Genomic DNA, 22,273 nt, shown 5'->3' with positions numbered 1-22,273 from the left:
GATCAACCATTGAAGGCTAGGCCAATAGAAACATGACTTAAGGATTGTTTTGTTGCTGCACATACACATATGAAAGCAGGCATTACTTCAACGTACTTAAACATATGTCTGCCATTCAAACGCATTGTTCAATAAATGAAAAATAGTATATGCATGCTCAAATAGTACAATCTCCATATTTTCTTGAAGATGACCAAATAAAATGTAAATTTAGTAAATTTGCACCTCATTTCTTGAAGTATTTATTCACATATATGAAAATGTATAATCGCAAGCAAAAGCGCGAATGAGATATGAATAATACATACACGAATATAGTATTATATGTTCTGGTAATGTCACGTATTATGCGCGTATCTGTGTATGTTGCCTATAGGATCAATTTCGTACTATGATGATACGCTTGTTCGTGAAGTACGATACAGAGGGCGTACTACATATAGCTATACCGTATTTAGCTAAATTAATAGCTCCACGCTCTAATTTATTCAATTCAATTCATTTATTTTCCAGACGACATATAATACATAAAATACAATCAAAAATACAAACACAAGTAAACTAACACCAGTCTGGCGGATTGTAGAAAAGTGACGAAGTCACTATGTGAGTACTCTCCTTCAGGTGCAGACAAAAACAACAAGTTAACAGCAAAATACATTAAATAAGGCAGGGAAAAACTTAGAGGAACCAAAAAGGAATTTATACCGATATCGCATCAAACTATTCTCTTAATAGTTAATTAAAAAAACTTTACATTGGTGGATCATAAAAACCATACAACTATAACAATTAAATACAGATACAGTAGGACGTACTAAAAACAATTTCCCATTTCTAACACATTGAGGGCGTGCTACTCCATTGCTTTTTGATACACGTTTTGCAAGCGAGTCCGCGAATAGGCTAGCCTCTTCGATGGTATAATCGTGGACTGGTGGTGGCGGACACAATACAGTTATATCGGCTACACGATCATGCACACTACTAATCTAGTAGGCCTAGGCCAAATTTTGAAGGGGATCAGATTTGCGGCGTCAAATGTGTTTCAGCACAGTAAATTTGGATTTACGAGGCACTATGGCTTAAAAGCTTTTACTGGTGAAACATCAGACTGGTACGAAGAGTTCAATTCTTATCATATTCCTACTACAAAGCCTCAGAAAGTTATGTTGTCAATTGCATCATCTATGATGGCGCTGTACGATCCCTACAGACATGATATGGTTGCCGTGGTAGGTGAAGCAACTGGTTACAGAGCCTTACAACAGATGCACAAACAAATGATGCCTGATCCAACAGGACAGATTATTTTAAAAGAAAAACCAAGGATAAACAGCAAAACAATTGATTTCGATTTCTTACGGAGTCTTCCTGATAAAACACTTGGTAAAGAGTACATTACGTTTATGGATAAGAATAATATTAATGCAGATACTAGAGCAATGACTAGGTTTGTTGATGATGCTGATCTAGCTTATGTTATCCAAAGATATCGTGAAGTCCATGATTTCAATCATTTACTTCTTGGCCTTCAACCTAATATGCTTGGTGAAGTTTTGGTAAAATGGTTTGAGATGATACAAACTGGGTTCCCTGTCTGCACGTTAGGAGCCATTTTTGGTCCTTTAAGACTGGACTACAGTAAGAATGTGAACTTAATGCAGACCTATTTGCCATTGGTGATCATGGCAGCAAGGAAGTCAACATGTTTGTTGAATGTTTACATCGAACATCACTTTGAAGACGATTTTGAACAGTTTAAGGATGAATTAGGAATCAGAACAATACCGATTAGATGAAAAATGATTTTTTTTAGGCTGGTGGCATTTGTTTGGTTCCTATGTTAACAACTTGGATGTGGTGTTTGAAAATTATTTGTATGTCTAATTTGTAAATATAATTTTCATATTTCAGAGAGAGTGTAAAATTGTGGTATGCACACTATAAGAACAGAGTATAATTAAAAATAAAAAAAGGCTATCCTATAATATAATGCAACATTTTTATTTGTATACGAATAATTTTAATTAAATGATATAACAATGCGATTGAAAAACGTTAACATTGACAATGATGTGGTGGTATTATTTTATGCATCTTTTTATTCGTGGCACATGTGACAAGGTCTAACTGGCCTTCGGGTAGAGCATGAACTCACTCCCGGTTATCAAAAAATCTTAAAAGACAATGCAACAATGAAACGGTTAAAATCAAATTCTATCTTTAAAAATTCGTTTTTAAATGATAAAAAAGCCTGTTTAGCCCCGCCTAAATCCACGCCTGGTATTGACCAATTACATCGCAGTATATGCATATTATTGAATGTAAAACATGAAGGTAGAAGGATTCAAATATATACCAATAATAATTAATACTCACAAATTGTTATTTATATTTTCATAGACGTATTTTAATGTTCCCTTACGTAGGCTCTTTACTGGAAAATCTTTTAAACTAAAAAAAAAAAGGAAAATCACCCTTTCCTTGGTACAGTTTAAATATTCAAAAAGCAATCAAGCTCCTAGAATACTGGTGTTTGCAAAATGTTTGGGTCATATTTTCACATTTCCATGTTCCACAAAATGTCTGCGGTAAAATGTTTATCGGCTTTCGTACTTAATTTGAAATGTTCATTTATTTGTTCACATTGAGGTTCTCCAAAACACACCGGGCAGAACTTCAGTAGGCCTACCCAAAAATGTGGATATATTTCCATAACTAATTGTTTTTTCTCAATGTTCTTGCTTTACACTTTGCCAGATTCATCTTCAAATATAGACGACGGATCAGCGAAACAATCAATTATTTCATATTCTTCTTCAACAATAGTCTCATTGTTGTCTTGTCTGGCGTTCGTTTCTTCGACTCTTCTAACTCCTGTCGGTTCCCTTTCTTTAACTTTTCTCACTTCCATTTCTTTTCTAATATCATGCGTCCGTTGAACTTCTTGATAAACAGTTTTCAGGCTTATTGAAGCCACCTCGCTTTCTAACGTCACATCTCGAATTGGTAAATTTGCTAAATTAGCTAATTTCAGTGACATTAAAATAACAAATATAAGTAAAACAAGGATCAGTTTAGAAATGTTTCGAGTGGCTTTATGGCGAAAAACGACAACTCTCATTATTCTTAAAAACACCATCTTGTTTGAATTCAAGTTCTTACTTCGTCAAATATCTACAAAATAAAGTAAAACAAACAATGTACCGGTCGTCAGCTCATTAATTTCCTCAACACTCGGTTTTTCACTGCATCAATTTCAACATTATGAAGTTATAATGTTTCCTCTCAATTCTCCGTTTTACGTATTTTTGAAAATCAATTTTAAACAACTGAAAATACAATAGTTCTAAAGATCACAGATGAAAGTTCCCGTTTCCATGATAAAAATATGTAAGAAGCGAATAACAGCTTTGTTTAGAGATATTATCATGGATAAGCACTACTTTGAGTCAAACCTCAACAATAAAACCATTTAGTAAAACTTAACTTTAAAATCACGTTTCATTGAATGTCCTTTTTTCAATTAACAAACACTTCAACTGTGGCGTCAACCGCAGCTAATGTTTTGAACAGATTCAACTTTTTCAATGTGATAGAGGACTATCTTTGCAAACTTTATGTCGACTCGAGATTTGACCACTTTTCTTTTCAGTGGCAGAATTCAAAACAATATGATCAACGAACTCAGAATAAAACGCTACTGAATAAAAACAAGCAGAATGTCATTTAAATGGTTAACAAACTTCAACACATTTTTGTGTAATGTTTAATTTAAGACTAAATCTGTATTGATAACCTTATAATCCTGTAATCTATCAAATGATTCCGTATACAAATTTGTAAAATACTTACTTTTTGTTGGAAGAATGCGAAAAGTATGTACCTCTACTACTGTATACGTTCTAATGCATATAAATATACCGACTACTACAGAGTTGTCCAACCACCTGTTGTTGACATTCATTGCAGCACATCATACAATGTTCATTAATCATTCTAAAATTAAGGTTATTGTATTACACGTCTGTTTACATTTGTATGTGTAAACACATTCATTAATGTGACTTTCTTCACTACACCTTAAAATCTCGACATTTCGGAATGTGGTTGATGAACATTTTGAATTTGTTGGTAAAAATTAAAAACAACTATTTAGGTATTTATACAAAAATATTAAATTACCTTGTAGAGTTATTCAATCCAATCTTGTTTTCCAATGGTATTGTACTTATATACTGTATCAGAATAATCATTAATGGGCCTAAATATTTAGCATTAATTCATTAATATGAAGTTCTTCCTACAGTGTTCCTGCGTTTCTCACAACATAACCATGAATATCAATATCTGTAAATCTATACATTTTTGTTTTAATTACGAAGGATTCTTATAAAATATTAATTAATAGTAGTATTGGCCCCTGGGTTAGGGTTGCGTCACATTGCAACGCGTTATACATCGTGAAACGAATACATGACATTGAGACGCAGCAATCCAGGGTTAAAAAAAAGAAAGAGAATTGAAACAATGGCGGCGACTTCAAGAAGAACGTTGTCGTTGGGAAACTTGTCAACAGATAGCACAGCTTTTTTCTTGTGTGATATGCAAGAAAAATTCAAACCTCATATTAATTTTTTTGCTGAAATTCTAGAAGTGGCACAAAGAATGGTAAGTCTGTTCTAGAATACAAAACTCTAGGGCTAGGCCTACTACTAGCCTAGATATAGAGGGCCTACCAGCCAGGCCCAGTCCCACTAAAAAGTAAGTAAGAGAAGCCTGACGAAGCTAGGCTAGGCCTATTTGCCTTTTTGTGAGACTAGGCCTACGCCCTTATATGTCATGACATGTATGGGCCTGAGGCACATAATTGTTTTCTGTATATTAATTTTTTTTAGGTTTGTGCAAGTAAAATACTCAGCATTCCACTGTTTGTTACAGAGCAGGTGAGATGAGCTCAAATCATGTTTTTAAATTTATATATTAATTATTAGTATACACTTACAGACAGTGCCATTAACTTTAAGGCTATAAGTATATAATAAATTAAAATAATATAATGTAGAAATTTATAATGCTATTGTTATGCACTTGTCAATTGTATGACCCACTATACGACCCCCGGGAGAGGTGCGTCATGGGTGCGTCATTTTCAAATAATTACTGACGCAGGGGTGCGTCAAAAAACCTAGATGGTACGTCACATCAATGAACAAGGTGTGTCAATGTCCGTCACTTTACCACCCACCATATCATAAACAACATGGTCACAGTGCGTCAAAATGGGTGCGTCATGGAGACCTAAAGGTAAGTCACATTTTGGACGCACGGGTGCGTCATGGTATTCAATGGTATGACGCACATCGGACAAATGACGCACCTCTCCCGGGGGTCATATAGTGGGTCATACAATTGACAAGTGCATTAACAAGTCACTGCGACAATAAATAGTATGATTATTAAAAACAAGCTTGCTAATTTGCATAAAAAGGTTAAAGAGTTAAGTTACCTTAAGCATGGAGAAATAGGTTCCTAACTTATTTCTCCATGCTTAAGTTATTAACTTGCGGTACAAAATGTAGTTACACTGGAGTAGACTATTTTTGACATGGTTCCTTGTTGATAACTACTGTTTATCTTTTAGTATCCTAATGGCTTAGGAAAAACTGTAGAGGATCTTGATGTCACGTCAGCTGTTGGAGTCTACCCAAAGACCCTCTTCTCCATGCTCATTCCAGAGGTGCAGAATGAACTTGAAGCGCGCCGCGACGATATCAAGTCAATCGTCTTGTTTGGAATTGAGGTAAATATTCATCTGCTTCTCGTCTCTTCAGTTTGTAAAATGTTGTCAACTTTGTCCTGGGTTTTCTTCGCATTTTGCAAATATTGTATTGAACTGTTTTTACAAATAATTTTTAGCATACAATATACAGTAATTGTAAAAATTATATGGTATTATTATGATATTATAAATCTTTTAAATTGTGTACAATTGTTAAAATCAGAAATTAAAAATGTTCAAATCATGTATGATAAACATTAAATCTAAATAGATAGATAGTTGATATGTTTGTTTGTTGTTTCAGACACATGTATGTATTCAACAGACTGCATTAGACTTGTTAGCTAAAGGCTATGATGTACATGTAGTGGCTGATGCCTGCTCATCACGTAGCATGATGGATAGACAGTTTGCATATGAGGTAAATAAAAACAAATGTGATGTGCCCATATATGGACATGATGATGTCATATCATTACCATATTTGGGCATATCACTACCATATTTGGGTATATCATGCTTTTTTTGTCAAATTAGTATGATAGAAGTGTAGACAGAGCTTTATACAATTCATTGTTTAAAGGTTTGCATGGTGAATAAACACTGGTAAAATAAGGTTTTTAGTACATCATGTGTTTCCAAAACAGAAATATAAAGTATTTTTGATTTCAGTTATTATCTTCTTTATTTCCTTGTGTACCATAAAACCATATCACATTACAGTTTGACATCATACATAGCATACATTTGTATTCAAGGTTAGATTTCAATTAGCATCATAACAACCAAGTGTTCCATGTTGTCGTTTCATATGAAAAATGTATTTCTATATTATACGAATGGAGTTTTGACTATAATTTTGGTTATTTAGGCTATTCATATCAATTTTGTTGTTGTAAACATTTATATTTTGTTTGTTTTCTATGTGTTCTAATAAGACAATACTGTAACATACGATGAGAGTCAATAAAATAATTTAAATTGTACTACTGTTTTTTCTTACAGAGGTTAAGACAGGCTGGTGCAATCGTAACCACTAGTGAATCAGTCTTGTTGCAGCTTGTGGGCGATAAGAATCATGCTCATTTCAAAGAAATACAAGGAGTGATCAAAGTTAGTGCTCCAACATCAGGATTGTAATAAAATGAAAAAAACAATTTATACTTTGAATTTGCTTACTAAAATGAGAAAATAAGAGAATTGAGCATCCTACAGTATGAGGCCATTGACCTTTGTGAGAGTATCACCATAGAGGTATTATACAACTAGAGAGCGAGAGCTAAGTAATGCAAACATGTTAGTGGAGGTGACTCTCTAGTAGTATTGTATAATGCTTCTATGGGTATCACTGGTATTGATTTGTTGACAAAATCCTGAAAAATTCAGAATTCTCTGCACATGTAAATGGGAATATTGAGGTCTCAACCATACATACAGTATATCAGGAAGTACAACTCCCTGCATATATTATGTTTATTTACTATGATTTTTGCATATGTGCAGTGTGAAGATTCTGTCAGCATTGGCCTAGTAGTTTTTAATTTGAGACATTAATCATGTGTGTAATTGTAACTCAAGTTTATATTGATGTAAAATGAATAAATTAAAATCAAATGTAAATAGATGAAACATAAGTACTCAAATAAATTATAAACTAATTCTTCCATATATTTGCATATAGTATAATATTTTTTTGGTATTTTGTTTTAATTAACCTTTAAAAATAACCTATAAAATCCCTCATTGGTATAAAATATAATTATTTATGTACATTTTATTAAAAAGAATTAAAAATAACACAAATCAAGTTAATCAAATAGCAGCCTAAGCCATAGCATTAAGTATGTGCTTAAAACATGTAGATTTAGTTAGTATATTTGGTGGGTGAAGAGAAGACCGCTTGCATGGCAAATTATCTATAATGGGTACAGTTACATTACTATTGTATTTACTCAACAATAAATTAAAAGTCTGAGAAAAAGTCTATTACATGCAGCACTTAACATTGCAACCATTTGAAAATATCCCATAAACAATTTTTAGTAAATACCCCTTATTCTATACAGTATACTGTAAATATGCCTAACTATAAATTGACTAAAATACCTCGAAAAACAATTGATTAATAATTCCAAAATAAATAATGTTGACCAAATTTGCCAAATTGATTTACTGTTTCTATGTATGTTTGGGTAGTTAGTGAAATCCTTTTCAAATCCAGGACTTATAAAACAATTACAGTACTGTAGTGATATTTTTAGAAGGTACCAAACTAGTAGAATATAATAATTAGGAAATAGACATTTTTAATTATAGAGGCTGTTCTGATTTTGTATTTGAATTGATAGCTCATTTGCATAGGACGTCTTTTTATTAATAAACTTTGAATCACAAGGCACTTCTAATTTATCTGGAAAAATGATATTTACAAGTAATGCACACTTTGAAAAAAATAGACAAACCTTAAAGCTAACCCCATGAACCAGTATCAGTATTTATACATGAATATCTAACCAAAGTTGGAATAATGTGGATTCAATTTTGCCATTTTTTCATCTACATTATACAACATTTTCAGCCATTTCCTTAGATTCACCTAGCTTCACATAATGTAACATTATCACATAATGTTATTTACATTACCACATAATGTTATTGACATTATCACATAATGTTATTTATGATATCACATAATATAACATTTATCAGATGATTTTTTATCTTCTACAGGTGTTTTCTTTGTTGGTACATTAGTATCATTTGAGGTTTTCACACTTGTTTCCGATTCTTTTCCTTTTAATCCATATTTTTCTCGTATTTCATCTCGTTTTCCAGCCCTTTCAGCTCGACGCTTTGCTTGTATTTCTTCTCTTTTCTTCCTTTAAAACAAAATAAACAAAAGAACTCGACATTGTACCAATTGAAATTACACTACATACTAATACATGTTTTTTTGGTTATGGGTATTAATAGAGTTTTTTTAATTTGCATATAATAGTTTAAACATTTTATAATAAGTTTCCATTTACTTTTCTTCTTCTTTTTGTAATTCTTCTTTTTTAATTTTTTTCAAATCGGCTGCTGAAGGTTGATTCTCTTCCTCTTCTTTGTCGTCCAATCCGAGGCCTTTCGTGATTTGATTTAGTTTATTTGACACCACAGCTTTTCCTAACATTGCCGACATAATGAAGTCCTCTTTTAGTAACTTCTTCTTTGGGAAAAATCTAGAGGAAATATAATAATATAATATAATATATATAATAATTACTACAGTATTTTTATGCATTTTGTATTATCAAATTACACAGTACATTCCAATATAAACATAAAGACTAGAGTCACATAATTTGTTTACAGTGTGTCAATCATAATCAATGAATATATTATTATTTAAATAAGTTAATCATTATTAATGCCATACTTTTTATATCATTTTTTTATGCCCCAGGAAGTAATACTAATATATACACTAATAGTTTCCTATTGTTAATAATACTACTGTAGTATAGGGGCATCCTATTTTTATTAGCTAGGCATAGGCCCTTTCTCAACTCCCCCGGCGCGCCCACACATCTCACTCCTCTTCCATTCTGACCTCCCTCTCACTCAGGTCAGCCTAAGCCTAGATTTAGTAGGCCTAGCTAAGAACAAGACACTGTCTGATTAAATAAATACATAATTAGGAACACACGGGCCTGGTTTATGATGTAATAAATAATAGCGTGAATGTTGTAGAAAGAATATTTCAATTATCATGAATTTTTACCGTACTTTGAACTCGTCGGAAGGGAAATATCACTTCTCTCGTCGGTTATTTTTTGCCCAGTTTTACCGTTTGATTTCCGTTCATTGAGCCAACTCTCAGTTTTACGGTGACGCGTTATTTCTACCTCTTTTTTTGCAACAATATTTTCAATACGAGGAAGCTGATCATGACCCTCACAAAAATACAATATGACGAGACATAAACATGTAACAATAACAATTAAAATAAATAGAATTTATACAGATAAACAAATTAAAACAAAGCACAAAAAAGTAACAATCAATAAATTAATTTTTAATAAATAAAATTAAATTATCTCAGAAGAAGAAAAGATAGGAAAAAGGAAGCAACTAAACACAAGAAGCAAAAATATGTCAGTGTCAGCATGGTGACAATATTAATACACTGTATGTATGTATGCATTATTGCTAAAATAAAATGAGTAGGGAACAATTTTCTAACATTCCTAGCATTCCAAATGATGTAGCCGCATACTATCTTTACTCCATGATACTATACTATCATAGAGATATTATATATCTCTGTGATACTAGTTTCACACATTTTTTTCTTAGTGAGTCGAAACTTTTATTTAATATTAATGTTAAAAATTTAATCTCATTTTCTTGTGTAATCAGTCCACTAGCTACTACCTCATCTCTAATTTTAATGTGAATTGCCAAGTGTTGAGATACAGAGAACATTTTGTTCTCTCTAGAACGTGTTTTACGAAAACGAAACGCGTCAGCAAGTAAATTTGACACACAAACAATCGAACTCATAAATTCCTAAAGATCGCATCCAGTTAAGGAAGTAATAATAAAGGAATAGGGAACTTCTATTGGATACGATATTACTACACGGCAGTGTTCGCCTTGTCGCGTTGATCATCGACGACCTAACGTTTTTTTTATAAAATTCTTCAAAGATTGAGTACAAATGTATGATGAAATAATATTGTTCTGTAATTATCATTGATATAGAGTATAATTGAATCCCTTGTGATGTATTAGGTTTATTATATAGGCGTCATTAGGTCATTCGTGAACTAGGATATTGAGTATTTTACGTAGGCCCACCACCAACAGACTAGTGTGGTGTAACAGAGAGCAGCAGGAGTAGCTAGGCTTAGGCATACTCTCTCTAGTTCAGACAAAGCCTAGGCCTACTCGCACCAACCTAAATAGGCCTAGCCCTTCCGTATCGGTCTAGGCTCTAGTGAGCCGTGTATGTTTAATACCTATTATTTATGTAATTCCTACAGTTACTTGTTGAATGAAATAGCAAGATTTACCCCTAAACCCTAAACTAAAAAGATTTTCAGATCGATAGCATTTTTATTTTACTTTTTTCTTGTTCACATGTAATATTTAAGGAGATACCTTAATTTTGAATGATTTTAATATTTAATGCAATCATATGGTTAACAATAAATAACTTTCAGTATATTTTTTTAATAGAAAATCTGTGAAAATGTCATCATTATCCCGCCGTGAGTTGGACGACATCAAGCCATGGGTGGAAAAAACTGTAAAACGTGTGCTAGGGTTTCCAGAGCCGACTGTGGTTATGGCTGCATTTAACTGTGTGTCAAAGGGCTTAGACGAGTCCAAAACCATAGGTAAATAATGCACATGACCCACTATATGACCCCCGGGAGAGGTGTGTCATTTGTCCAATGTGTATCATACCTTATGAATAACATGATGCACTCCTGCATCCAAAATGGACTTACCTTTAGGTGACCATGACGCACTCATTTGAAGAATAATGACGTATTGTGACCATGTTGTTCATGATATGGTGGGTGGTAAAATGACAGACATAGACACACCATTGTTCATTGATGTGACGTACTATTTAGATTTTATGATGCACCCCTGCATCAATTACTATTTTGAAATTGAATAAAAGATACAAATCTGTTGATTTTGGTAAGAGATTGAGTGGTCAAGTATTATTGTCATTTGAGTGGTCAAGTATTTTGATCATTTCAGAAATGCTTCAGCCATTACTTGAAAAATCTGCGCCAAAGTTTGTGTCACTGCTGTTTGAGACGATCCGAGAAGTTGAGTCATCAAGAAAGTCTAGTAAACCACGTAAAAGAACATTCAAGGTATATTATGTGCTTTAATGCATTTCTGTTTTTGAGTGGTTGACTGATGTATCATACAGCTGAATAGTCATAGAGTTTTCAAATGGAAAAAAATTTCCCTAATTCACCTGTCTGTAAAAAGATAATTGTAGATTAAAGTATAATAGAGAAAGAGTATTACAAAGTTACTACTACTGTATAAAGTTAATTAGTTTTGAATATTCATGAAAAACAGTAGGTTGTAATTATTCTATTATATATTATACTTCTGGAAGTTGGTATTATTTCTCTATTTTACTGTAAAATTAGGTAATTCATTTATATTTCAAAACATTATTTAAAAAATCAGTTTATGTTGACATTTTTTTGCAGGAAGATGATTCAGGTGAAGAAGTTGCTAAACCAAAGAAGTCCAAAATACCATCTCATTTCTCAGATGATTTAGATGCCCCTCTACCCGAGCCTACTCCGAGTCCTGGACAACTGACCTCTGCACAAATTAAAGAAATGATGGTACAAGCACGCAAACAAATCACAGCAAGGAAAGAACAGATAGACGCACTTGTTAGTATATACCAACAGTTTTAAGAACATACATTGTATTAAGATATTCTATTTAAACTATCATCATTTTTGCATGAAGTTGATACTGATAGTTTGAATAGAGTTATATACCGTTCACAAGAAGCTCTTCATAAACGAAGGCTTATCGGAGTGCAGTTGGTTTGTTTTGAGAAAAAAATTATTTGAAACTAGGAGCCTCCAGTCTTGGTCCTCAATAAATCTACATTTTAGTAATAATATATTTATTTTCTCCAAAATATATAAAATGAAAAAATATATAATAAATATATATCAACATACACGAGGAGGGCAGATAACTGAGGAACAAGTTCCAATTACCTAAAAGGTTTTAACTTAATATTATTAAATTAGACCATCAATATTTCATTATTTTCAGAGCATGATGCGAAAGCCAGCAATACCCACCCTGATGCCAGAAAGTCAGAGCCAACTTCTAGCTAAAGAAGCCCTAGATAAGGCCAAGAGAGCTGCTGAAATCCAGGCTAGAATCCAAGCACAAATGGCTAGCTCTGGTCTCGGAAAGCATCTGTCAAAGTTTGTAACAACATTTTATTCAATAAAGAAGTAGATACATAATGTTTTTCATTTACATACATATCTAACTGTCTACATAGAGACACTTGGTAGCCATTGACATTAAGTTGGCATTTTTAAAATTAAATAATATATATAATGCAACATTTATATAGTTAATTTTGTTTATATATTTATTATTTTTGACTTATCTCATTAGGCCGACGCCATTAATTTTGGATGATCAAGGTAGAACTATTGATGCAAGTGGTAACACTATTCAACTCACTCAGCGAATGCCAACGTTAAAGGTAATATTACCAAACCATTGTTAACTTTAGCAGTTAATTTCAGACCATTAGCTGAGAGCCATTCATCGTACTCCGTCACGTCGTAACGCGTCAATACAGGTCAAATCATGTCAGTTCTATAGGCTGTATAACAGTAGAATATATGACTGTCAAATTAAGATTTAATATGTTAAAACCAGTTGAGTAATACAGAAACTCTGAAAATTATAATTTCTTTTGCAAGTAAGTCTGTCAATGTATTTTGGCTCCTATGTATTTTGGTCCCTCTATGCTTTTTGTAATGTCTTTTTAGAAGTATTTAATTGACCATAATCTATATTCTTTGTAAGGCTAATATCAGAGCAAAGAAAAGGGAAGAGTTCAAAGCGGTACAAGATAAGCCAGATATTCAGTTGGATGATACTCACAAGTTCTTTGATCAGCGTGTTACATTACAACCCGCAGTAAGACCCAGACGTGGATTCAAGTTCCACGAAAAAGGCAAATATCAGATGGTGGCCCAGAGAGTCAGAGCCAAGGTAATGAATGATATTCTTTGTAGTAAATAAAAATTGTGTATTACAGTTAACTCTGCCAATATCGGACTCTCTGAAAACCAGAAATTCTCCAAAACCAGACTTTTTTTTCCAAACAGTCTCACATTAATTTTTACCATTGAAAACACAATCCGAATGTTTATTAACAAAATCAATCAAAATCTAGTTTGATTAATTTGGATGACAACATTTTAAATGGTGATTTATTATAGTGGTTCCTAAATACTTCCTATTTCTACTATTTTATAATGGCAATAATATAGACATAAAATTATTGGTCTCTGTATTATAACAATGTGCACTATTTGTTATTTTTGTTTATTGATTATTACCACACAGCATAATAGGAAAGTAGGGTTATCATGCACCCCTAACCATTTTAAATCTGCTTTTTATTCATTTGTTTCAATAACATGTTTTTGTATTGTTCTCGTAGGCCCAGCTAGAGAAGCTACAAAGTGAGATTGCTCAAGCAGCAAAGAAGACTGGAATATCATCAGCTGCACGGTTGGCACTCATTCAACCCAAGAAAACATTTGTAAGTACAATCCTACTAAGGGGACACTCCTACTAAGGGGACACTCCTATTCAGGGGACACTCCTACTAAGGGGACACTCCTACTAAGGGGACACTCCTATTAAGGGGACACTCCTATTAAGGGGACACGTTCTCGTGAAAGGAACAAGGGATAATAATAATGTTTTAACAGTATGGCGAACCCTGTTAAGGAGATGCTTTGTTGGTATCCAATAGTATGAGTATTCTGTTCTATAACTAGTAAAGCAAAATTTGATGTTTTTATGTTATTTATGTCACTTTTTATTGATCCAGAGAGAAAATGAGATACCAGATGTTGAGTGGTGGGATTCTGTGATATTGAAAGTTGATTCATACGCTGGCTTGGATGGCAAGGATAAGAACGAGTGTATAGTTGGCGTCACACATCTTGTTGAACATCCAATCCAACTTAAACCACCAAGTAAGCATTAGTTTGTAGTACATAGTAAATTGTAATTCAGAATTTGATTTTTACGCTGACTTGGATGGCAAGGATAACAATAAGTGTATATAATTCATAATTTTTAATTAATTGATACAGCTCTCGAACTTCTTTTTTGTTTCCATTTGGTTACTGTATATTCAATTAGTCGATAAACTTTTATTTTATAAGTGTGTCTGTACAACAAATGAAATCACAACAGACTAGGACACCCCTCTCCAGAGGCCTGATATCTGTATATGCAATCCGTATATAAATAACTTGTCTATATTTATTTGCAGGTGATAAAGACAAAGCAGTTGAAGTACCCATTTTCTTGACAAAGAAAGAAAGGAAAAAGATGCGTAGACAGTCAAGGAGAGAGGCTGACTTGGAAAAACAAGAGAAAGTTAGGTTAGGCCTAGAGCCACCACCGGAACCTAAAGGTAAGGCTACTCAAATTAAACTTATTCAGTGCCTTGCAAGTTGTATATAGACAGAGGTCTGTTGGATATAGAAATATTTTATTGTTTTACTAAAGACCGATTCTCACCAGAAGCAGCTAAGCTATACATTGCTTTTGGTTGTATGTTCACACTAGATACATTTGCACCCTTAAATAGATGATTTAAATGTGTTTTTTTATTCTGTTTTCAGTGCGAATGGCGAACTTGATGAGAGTGTTGGGTAATGATGCCGTACAGGATCCTACGAAGGTTGAAGCTCACGTCAGAGCTCAGATGGCCAAGCGTCAAAGGTTTAATCTCAGATTTAATTATTTTTAATGTTTAGACTAAGTGATAAGAAGTGCAGTTTTGGAATCAATTGCACAAACCATTCATAGACATTTTTACCTCTCATAATTTGTAGTAACTATTTCATAATATTTTTGTTTTCTTATAGGTTGCACGAAGAAGCAAATGCTGCGCGGAAGTTGACTGAAGAGCAGAAACGCGAAAAGAAATTGAACAAAATCCGAGAAGATACCACGGAAGCTGTTAACGTGGCAGTATATAGAGTTCGGGACCTCAGCGGGCCATCGCATAAGTTCAAAGTTGAAGCAAATTGTAAACAGTTGTTGATGACCGGTTTAGTGATTTTGTTTAAAGAGGCTAATGTTGTAGTAGTTGAAGGAGGTTAGTTTTCTGCTGTTTTTTTTTAGGTGTCTGAATTTTAGCCAAATATTCTTAGTAGATTTATTGGTATAAACTAAATTTGTCTTCCAGTTTTTCATTTATCTGTTTTTGTATATCTCAGGGCAAACATATTTCTATGTATATTTTATATGCAAATGACAATAATGGAAGTAATTTTTCACTGATGACTGAATGAATATTCACAGTAAAGAAATAGGTGTTTTATACATCAATTGAAATTGAAAAAAATGTTTTTCAAAAGAAATCAGTTTGTATATTTTGTGCTTAATTTAGGTCCAAAACAACAGAAGAAATTTAAAAGATTAATGATGCATCGTATTAAGTGGGATCAAGATAAGCGAAGAAAACGTAAGTAAATAAACAGCTTTTAACAAAATATTTAGTCAGTACTTAGATTTAAGTATACTTGCCAATGGCCAATTTACACAGACAAGCGGTAACGGTAAGCTTTTCCCACGTAGAATCTGTATCTATCCTCCGCATTGTGTGTAAATGGTCATAAGAAATAACATAGATTCTATATTTTTATTACCATTCATAGTTGATATTGGATGGGAAATAGAAAAGAACCGTAAATCAAATTTGTTTCTATTTTTAGATGTCCAAGAAGATGATTCAGATGAGGAGGACCATGCAAAAGTGAATAGATGCGTGCTGGTGTGGGAAGGAACAACGCCCGAGCGAAATTTTGGAGACATCAAGTTTAAACAATGTCCTACCGAGTCGATGGCGCGTGAAGTGTTCAAGAAACATGGCGTGGAGCATTACTGGGACTTGGCGCATAATGAAGCGCTTATTGAAACTTCTCAAGATCTGTAATCGTTGAGTTGATTAGACAATTTTATTTGTCATGTTTTTCTTTTTCAAGCATAACGCTATCTGTAGTATGATTCCAGCAGGTATTTTTAAAGAATTAATGGTAAGGAGAGATTATTTTTTTGTATCTGGTTGTAAAGTTTTTGTTTTTTTCTTATAACTTTCCATTAATAATCTATTTTATAAAGTGCAGTGTTAAGCTTATTTCTGCATTGCATTTCTAGTAAAATAAATGATAAAATATTATTTTAATTATTATTATTAGTAACACCACGTATGTTCATTGAAGCATGGAATACATTAAAGGATTTTCCAATGTAATTTGATATGGGTTGGAGTCTTTTTCTTTTTGTCACAGGTGTCCGTACGGTTGCCATGCAACGAGTACAGGTGTGTAAATTTGATTGACACAAGGTGAGCACCCATCACCACCAGTATCTGTTATTCACTCAAAATAAAGTATGTATTTTTAGTTTATACTGTATTGTTGCATACTGGTATAGTGGTTTCTATAGTGCTGTCTTGAGGCATGCTAAAGACAGTGTTACCTTTTATCAATTAATGTAATACAATGTAGTCCAGGTTCTAGGTGGCATTGCAACTTAATAGTGGAAAAAGATCAATATTTGGCACACATGGCATTTCATACATACTAAAATAAAGACAAAAATCTAAACACATAAATTAACTAGAGACTTGAAGCAAGTCTATACAATAGTCTATACAATAGCTTCATTATCTCTGTCTTTTTAAAAATAATTTTTTGTTTGTGTACATAAATTACAATATTTCATTTATACTATATATCACATTCAGTGTTTAGGATATTTTATTTTGAATACAATCAGTTAAAAGTTGAACTTTTATAAATTTTTGTCGATATTGTGACTATTTCTCTGTTTACTTTCCTGTTCCAATTTTAAAATTGATTTATTCTGGTAAATCTTGCTGGTGAAATCTCTCTTTTCTGGTTTATTTGAAAAGGTGATTTTCAAAATTATTTTTAATGAGATACACACTGTCTGTCAGTATTCTGTTAACTTGTCACAATTTCCTCTTCATTTGGTCAAATTTATCTTCCAACATTTGTTACATTTACAAATTATGCGATGACAAAAAAGTTTAATTTCATTATAAAAGTTCAACTTGAGCCATACTTTGTATAGACACACCAAATTTGCTGTATTCTGTTGTGTTTTATAGAGTACATGCTGGCCGCCAGCAACCGGCTAGAGACGTCATTATTAAGGTAATGTATGCAAGAATGTAATCAAGCATAACAGCCTCTCGGTCATCTAATGATCTTTCTAACTCAGTAATAATCTATCTGGTGTAACTTATATAGTATAATATTTAGAACTTCCAAAATGTGCGAGTACTGTATGTTCTCTCAATGTATATGCTATACATCTTTACATTCAGTTTGTGTGACTTGCATACAGTAGTAATTTAAGTGAAGAACAATAGCCAATCCAATGAGTACGATTGGGGTGGTCCTGAGAGACACTCTTCGTTGAGATAATCAATTTCAGTTGTTTAACTTAACTTTATGTGCCCTGTTTTAACGTAACATGAATTAGCCATGGACCCATTTATGGGTTCTAATAGTTAACAAACCTGTTCTCATTGTTAAGTATAGGAAGGAGTTGGTTTGTTTAAAATGTATAATATTGTTTATATGATGAATGAATGAGAAAATAAGCATAATCACTTACTGTAGCTGTTTTATATTTATGAGCAAAAAATGTGTTTTTTTGTTTGACTCATTTAACAACACAGAAAGGACAAAACATACTGTATCATAATGATTTTAATAAATATTGACAGAATCCATGTTTGTGTTAGTATGCCGTACATACATTAAAGATTTTAATAGAATCTACTAAAAATAAACCATTACAGTCCTGCTTTATAGATACTGTGGTAGCATGTTGTCACATGGTTACTATATTTGATAATATAATAATAGAGAGCTTTCGCATTGCTACAACCTGGGACTTATGTAAGTTGTCATTCACTGTAAAATTCAATTTGTTTGCGTTGAATGTACTCCCTAATAAGGATCAATTCCTCATGTCTGTGATAACAGAATGCAAGGTCATGACCTGGACCAAGAATTGACCAAATTTGATTAGACGACCTAACAAAAATATTGCCAAACCAAGCTCGAAATATTTGGCTAGTACCTCCATATGTCATATGCAAAATCTCTGTAATATCTGCCGGTCTATTTTAAGAATGGCACTTCTCATACTAGACTGTTGTTTAGATACTGTACAAACATATTTGGTATGACACCTGTATCTTCAACTGGATGTTGCTTGGTGTAAGAAATAAACTGTTGACGCCATCTTCTTAGTTCAGATGCTGTGACATGTCGTAATAACTTAATGTAAATGAATTAATCTAAGGCAAAACAATTTGAAATATAACGGTAGAACCTCTCCTTCGGGACACGCCTATTTGAGATTCCGGAATTCGACTGCAATTCCATAATTTCCGTACTGTATATGACAACTGATCACAGACCTCCCAAAACTAAAAGACAGATCTGTACAAACTGATTGTATTAATCTGTATATATAAACAGACCTACTTGTTATGTATTAATTACGTATGTAAAAAGGATATTTTGTCGGCAGCTTTCGGTAAGCTGATTTCATCCCCAGGAAAACTTGTCTTCTGTGCATTCAACAAGGCCTGTAATATAAAATGTTAATCTGTAGATTAACGGACAAGTTACATAACTATTTTTTCTGTCCCTTGCCTACCAATAGCAACCTCTACTTAAAACTGACTTACCAGCAGTGAGTGCTAATTGAAATTGCTTAAATCATTTAACCAATTTTTCCATAATAAATGTATGCAGTAGTATTCATACTAAACCGATTCTGTGTAATGTCATCGAAAAGTCTGTTTTATAAAAAAGTTCTTAATTTCTTTTTTTCTACTCCACTGGATCTTATACATACCATTACAATATCCTGTGTTATTTTGTCCAACTCGTGCAAAAAGCTTGTTGATGACAGTGGTTGCTGTAAATGAAAAAAATTAACATTATTAATTGACAATTTCCCGTAATAATAAACTTTGGAATTGCTTGTGTAAACAAGAAGTGTCTTATAAGTATTTTTAATGTATTTTATATCCTATCTCGGAAGACAATTTTCAAAAAAATATTCCATTTTTAACGAATAAAGTTTATCAGTGGCTATATCTAACATTATCTGTATTATTTCCAAATTACCATCATTAGTAAAAAATGATATTCTCATTTGAAAGGAGTTTTGATTTATAATTATAATGTATACAATTTTTAATTTATTACCAATATCTATAAAAGTTGTTTTATATTATCATTGACCAATATCTGATTCTCTCTAAAAAACCTCAATATTATCCAAATTAACCCTCTGCTATTTATTGCGTATTAAAACCAACAACTTACAGATACTGTGGACATGTTTGGTGGAGGAGCTTTTCTTAAGAACACTGCATCATAAATTTGTTGACCTGGCAGGTCATCGTCTGGTAGTATTGTGAATAATGGCGAGTCCCAACGGTTCCTCGAATCTGGTGTTTCAAATCTCATTACTAAAGCATCAAAACTAAACAGAAAAAAAATGTTATTACATTTTACTGTTTTAATAAAATTATTCAATTTTGGCCCAAAAAATTGTTTTGCTTATAAAAAGACAAATAATAGTTGAATTTAACCAAAAACCCATTCACTTAAATGTTTTTTAACTTGGGATTTTTTTCAAATTAATTTTCTAGGACTGTATATTTAAAAAGTTTGTTTTAACTGATAATACAAAATATGAACTCATTAGATAACCGGTTTTGAATGTGAAAAGTTTAACTTAAAATCTCCATACATTTCATTGCTATACTGCTCATTTTCTGGTCTTAGTGCATTCCATTCTTTAGCTTTTTGTGCATTTACTTCACAATGAATCTACAAAAATAATTTATAGAAATTTCTAAAGATTAAGTTTATACACACAATAGATTGGATTATTCATTGTCAATATTAAGTCCAAACTTACAATACAATGAGGAGTTTGAGAAGACTTTGCAACACAAAACAACTCGTACCGAAAACCTGAAATAAAAAAAAATGTAATATAGGTATCTGTTGAAAATAAAAAAATTAAACGTTGGATACACATAAAACAAAATAAATTATTCAAGCTAAAAAAAACATTTTTTTTAAAGGAAAAAAAAGTGCGCCCAATGTGGGGCTCGAACCCACGACCCTGAGATTAAGAGTCTCATGCTCTACCGACTGAGCTAACCGGGCTTGTTGAGTCACCTTGCAAGTTTATTGGTTATGATCGACGTGACGAGCCGCGGTAGTAATAAAATCCAGCCATCGTACGTAAAAAAACGTTACCTTGTGTTTGGCCTAGGCCTATGCATTTTTAACTTTAGTATTATGGTTTTGTTGTTTTATATACATACGACGAGTAGGCCCTGGCATAATATTTGTCTAGAGAAAGGCGCTAGCATAGTTATAAGCTAGGCACAGGGCAAGCTAGGCACAGGGCTAGCTAGGTAGGCCATTTTGCGGGTACAGTTTAAGGTTGGTCGCGTGTGGGACGGACTGGCCGAGTCTTCTTCATCAGCAGGTCAGCTTGGAGGTCAGGGAGACATTGGAAGCCTGGCCTAACAATTTGACAAATATTCAAAATGTAGTAATAGACAATAACACTTATTTTTTGACGTGAAAAAAAGTAATTATGTTTCAGATACAATATATTTTTCTTGAAATAGAAAAAAAAGAGTTAAAATTGTTAAATTTAAAAAAAAAGTGTATTCGAATGTATATAATAATTATGATGAAGTAGGCCTTATAATCTCTTTTTGTCCATACCTTTTATATAATTTAATGAATCAACAATTACAACATCATCTTTTGAAATGGCTCTGAAAATAAAATAAATGTTAATTAATGTAACTAAAAAATTATCTATCGTTTCTGTTTTTACATATATGAATCCAAATTTCAATTACTTCTTATGTATTTAACAATAAAGTTGAACTTTATATCTAGAGAGTAACCCTCCTTTAGCCTTACCTTTGCACTCCAGATTTAAGGGACCCGCGTGTATCCTTTTCTTCTTTTGAATCTGTAAATGTAGAGTAATAATAAGCCAGTAAAGACTTAGATTGTCTATAATTATGTATTAATTAAGCCATATTATATATTGATATCCTATAATTTTAATTTCATATAATATTGTATACCTGTAACTGTAGTAGACTATATAACACTGTTATTGTTAACATTATTTGTGAAATTCTGTTATTAAAAGTACTGTTAGTATTTATATTAAAATGTTCAATTTTCTGACACTCACCGCTATAAACTTGGTCTCTTTTTACCCCTATTGAATTATCACTTATGATTGTTACCCGTTTGCAGTGTTTTTCTTCAAAGTATACTTTACAAGCTTCTGAACGTTTAGTTTTCCCGCTGCTGGGATAACCACATAGAATTATCAAAGGCATTTTGTATACAAATACAACTGTTGTACAGCATGTAACTTGTCACTTCAAAATCAAAAGTGTAAAAGGGGAAGTACCTGCGATATGGTGACGTCATGTAATCCTATGGAACGCGCCATAATTAGACATTGTTATTACGACAGTGTGTATAATGATTAATGTTAATACTTAAAGTTGTACACTATTTTGTTATTTTTATTAAAATGATGACATTTAAA

The 22,273-nt window shown here is 32.6% G+C and overlaps 5 protein-coding genes and 1 non-coding gene across 7 annotated transcripts; 3 read left to right on the top strand and 3 right to left on the bottom strand.

Moving 5' to 3' along the window:
• The first annotated feature begins 875 nt into the window (after positions 1-875).
• On the top strand, positions 876-2,059 carry LOC144836849 (ubiquinone biosynthesis protein COQ4 homolog, mitochondrial-like). The gene has a single exon (XM_078691732.1). The coding sequence runs from the start codon at positions 978-980 to the stop codon at positions 1,800-1,802; it is 825 nt and encodes a 274-aa protein (XP_078547858.1). The 5' UTR covers positions 876-977; the 3' UTR covers positions 1,803-2,059.
• A 2,445-nt stretch (positions 2,060-4,504) lies between these two features.
• LOC144836795 (isochorismatase domain-containing protein 1-like) lies at positions 4,505-7,465 on the top strand. The gene is made up of 5 exons (XM_078691658.1): positions 4,505-4,674; positions 4,902-4,949; positions 5,648-5,806; positions 6,090-6,206; positions 6,791-7,465. Exons 1-5 carry the CDS (start codon positions 4,534-4,536, stop codon positions 6,923-6,925), a joined length of 600 nt encoding a protein of 199 aa, XP_078547784.1. The 5' UTR covers positions 4,505-4,533; the 3' UTR covers positions 6,926-7,465.
• A 567-nt stretch (positions 7,466-8,032) lies between these two features.
• LOC144836803 (uncharacterized) lies at positions 8,033-9,611 on the bottom strand. Its single transcript, XM_078691671.1, has 3 exons — positions 9,557-9,611; positions 8,815-9,009; positions 8,033-8,664 (listed from the first exon to the last, which is right to left on the bottom strand). The coding sequence occupies exons 2-3, from the start codon at positions 8,967-8,969 to the stop codon at positions 8,472-8,474; spliced, it is 348 nt and encodes a 115-aa protein (XP_078547797.1). The 5' UTR covers positions 8,970-9,009; positions 9,557-9,611; the 3' UTR covers positions 8,033-8,471.
• An 814-nt stretch (positions 9,612-10,425) lies between these two features.
• On the top strand, positions 10,426-18,377 carry LOC144836776 (U4/U6 small nuclear ribonucleoprotein Prp3-like). 2 transcript variants are annotated; one of them, XR_013611372.1, is made up of 15 exons: positions 10,426-10,492; positions 11,012-11,172; positions 11,549-11,667; positions 12,019-12,210; positions 12,608-12,765; positions 12,965-13,055; positions 13,385-13,573; positions 14,028-14,129; positions 14,424-14,571; positions 14,874-15,017; positions 15,229-15,328; positions 15,475-15,707; positions 16,002-16,076; positions 16,327-17,003; positions 17,748-18,377. XR_013611372.1 is itself a non-coding variant. In XM_078691631.1 (14 exons), the coding sequence occupies exons 2-14, from the start codon at positions 11,025-11,027 to the stop codon at positions 16,545-16,547; spliced, it is 1,920 nt and encodes a 639-aa protein (XP_078547757.1). In that variant the 5' UTR covers positions 10,426-10,492; positions 11,012-11,024; the 3' UTR covers positions 16,548-18,377. The 2 variants fall into 2 exon arrangements, 1 of the variants encoding a protein (XP_078547757.1); XM_078691631.1 differs by having other exon boundaries at positions 16,327-18,377.
• LOC144836788 (protein KTI12 homolog) lies at positions 18,343-22,108 on the bottom strand. Its single transcript, XM_078691646.1, has 9 exons — positions 21,908-22,108; positions 21,625-21,676; positions 21,421-21,473; positions 20,594-20,649; positions 20,423-20,502; positions 19,993-20,152; positions 19,517-19,579; positions 19,176-19,244; positions 18,343-18,936 (listed from the first exon to the last, which is right to left on the bottom strand). The coding sequence occupies exons 1-9, from the start codon at positions 22,056-22,058 to the stop codon at positions 18,793-18,795; spliced, it is 828 nt and encodes a 275-aa protein (XP_078547772.1). The 5' UTR covers positions 22,059-22,108; the 3' UTR covers positions 18,343-18,792.
• Positions 20,775-20,847, bottom strand: Trnak-cuu (transfer RNA lysine (anticodon CUU)). The gene has a single exon. It is a non-coding gene; the product is annotated as a tRNA-Lys (tRNA).
• Positions 22,109-22,273: the final 165 nt, after the last annotated feature.

The sequence above is a fragment of the Antedon bifida genome, chromosome 1 (genome assembly GCF_963402885.1).
Source record: "Antedon bifida chromosome 1, ecAntBifi1.1, whole genome shotgun sequence".
Taxonomy (NCBI): Eukaryota; Metazoa; Echinodermata; class Crinoidea; order Comatulida; family Antedonidae; genus Antedon; species Antedon bifida.
The sequence above is the reverse complement of the archived record's forward strand: the minus strand, read 5'-3'. Positions and strand labels throughout refer to the sequence as shown.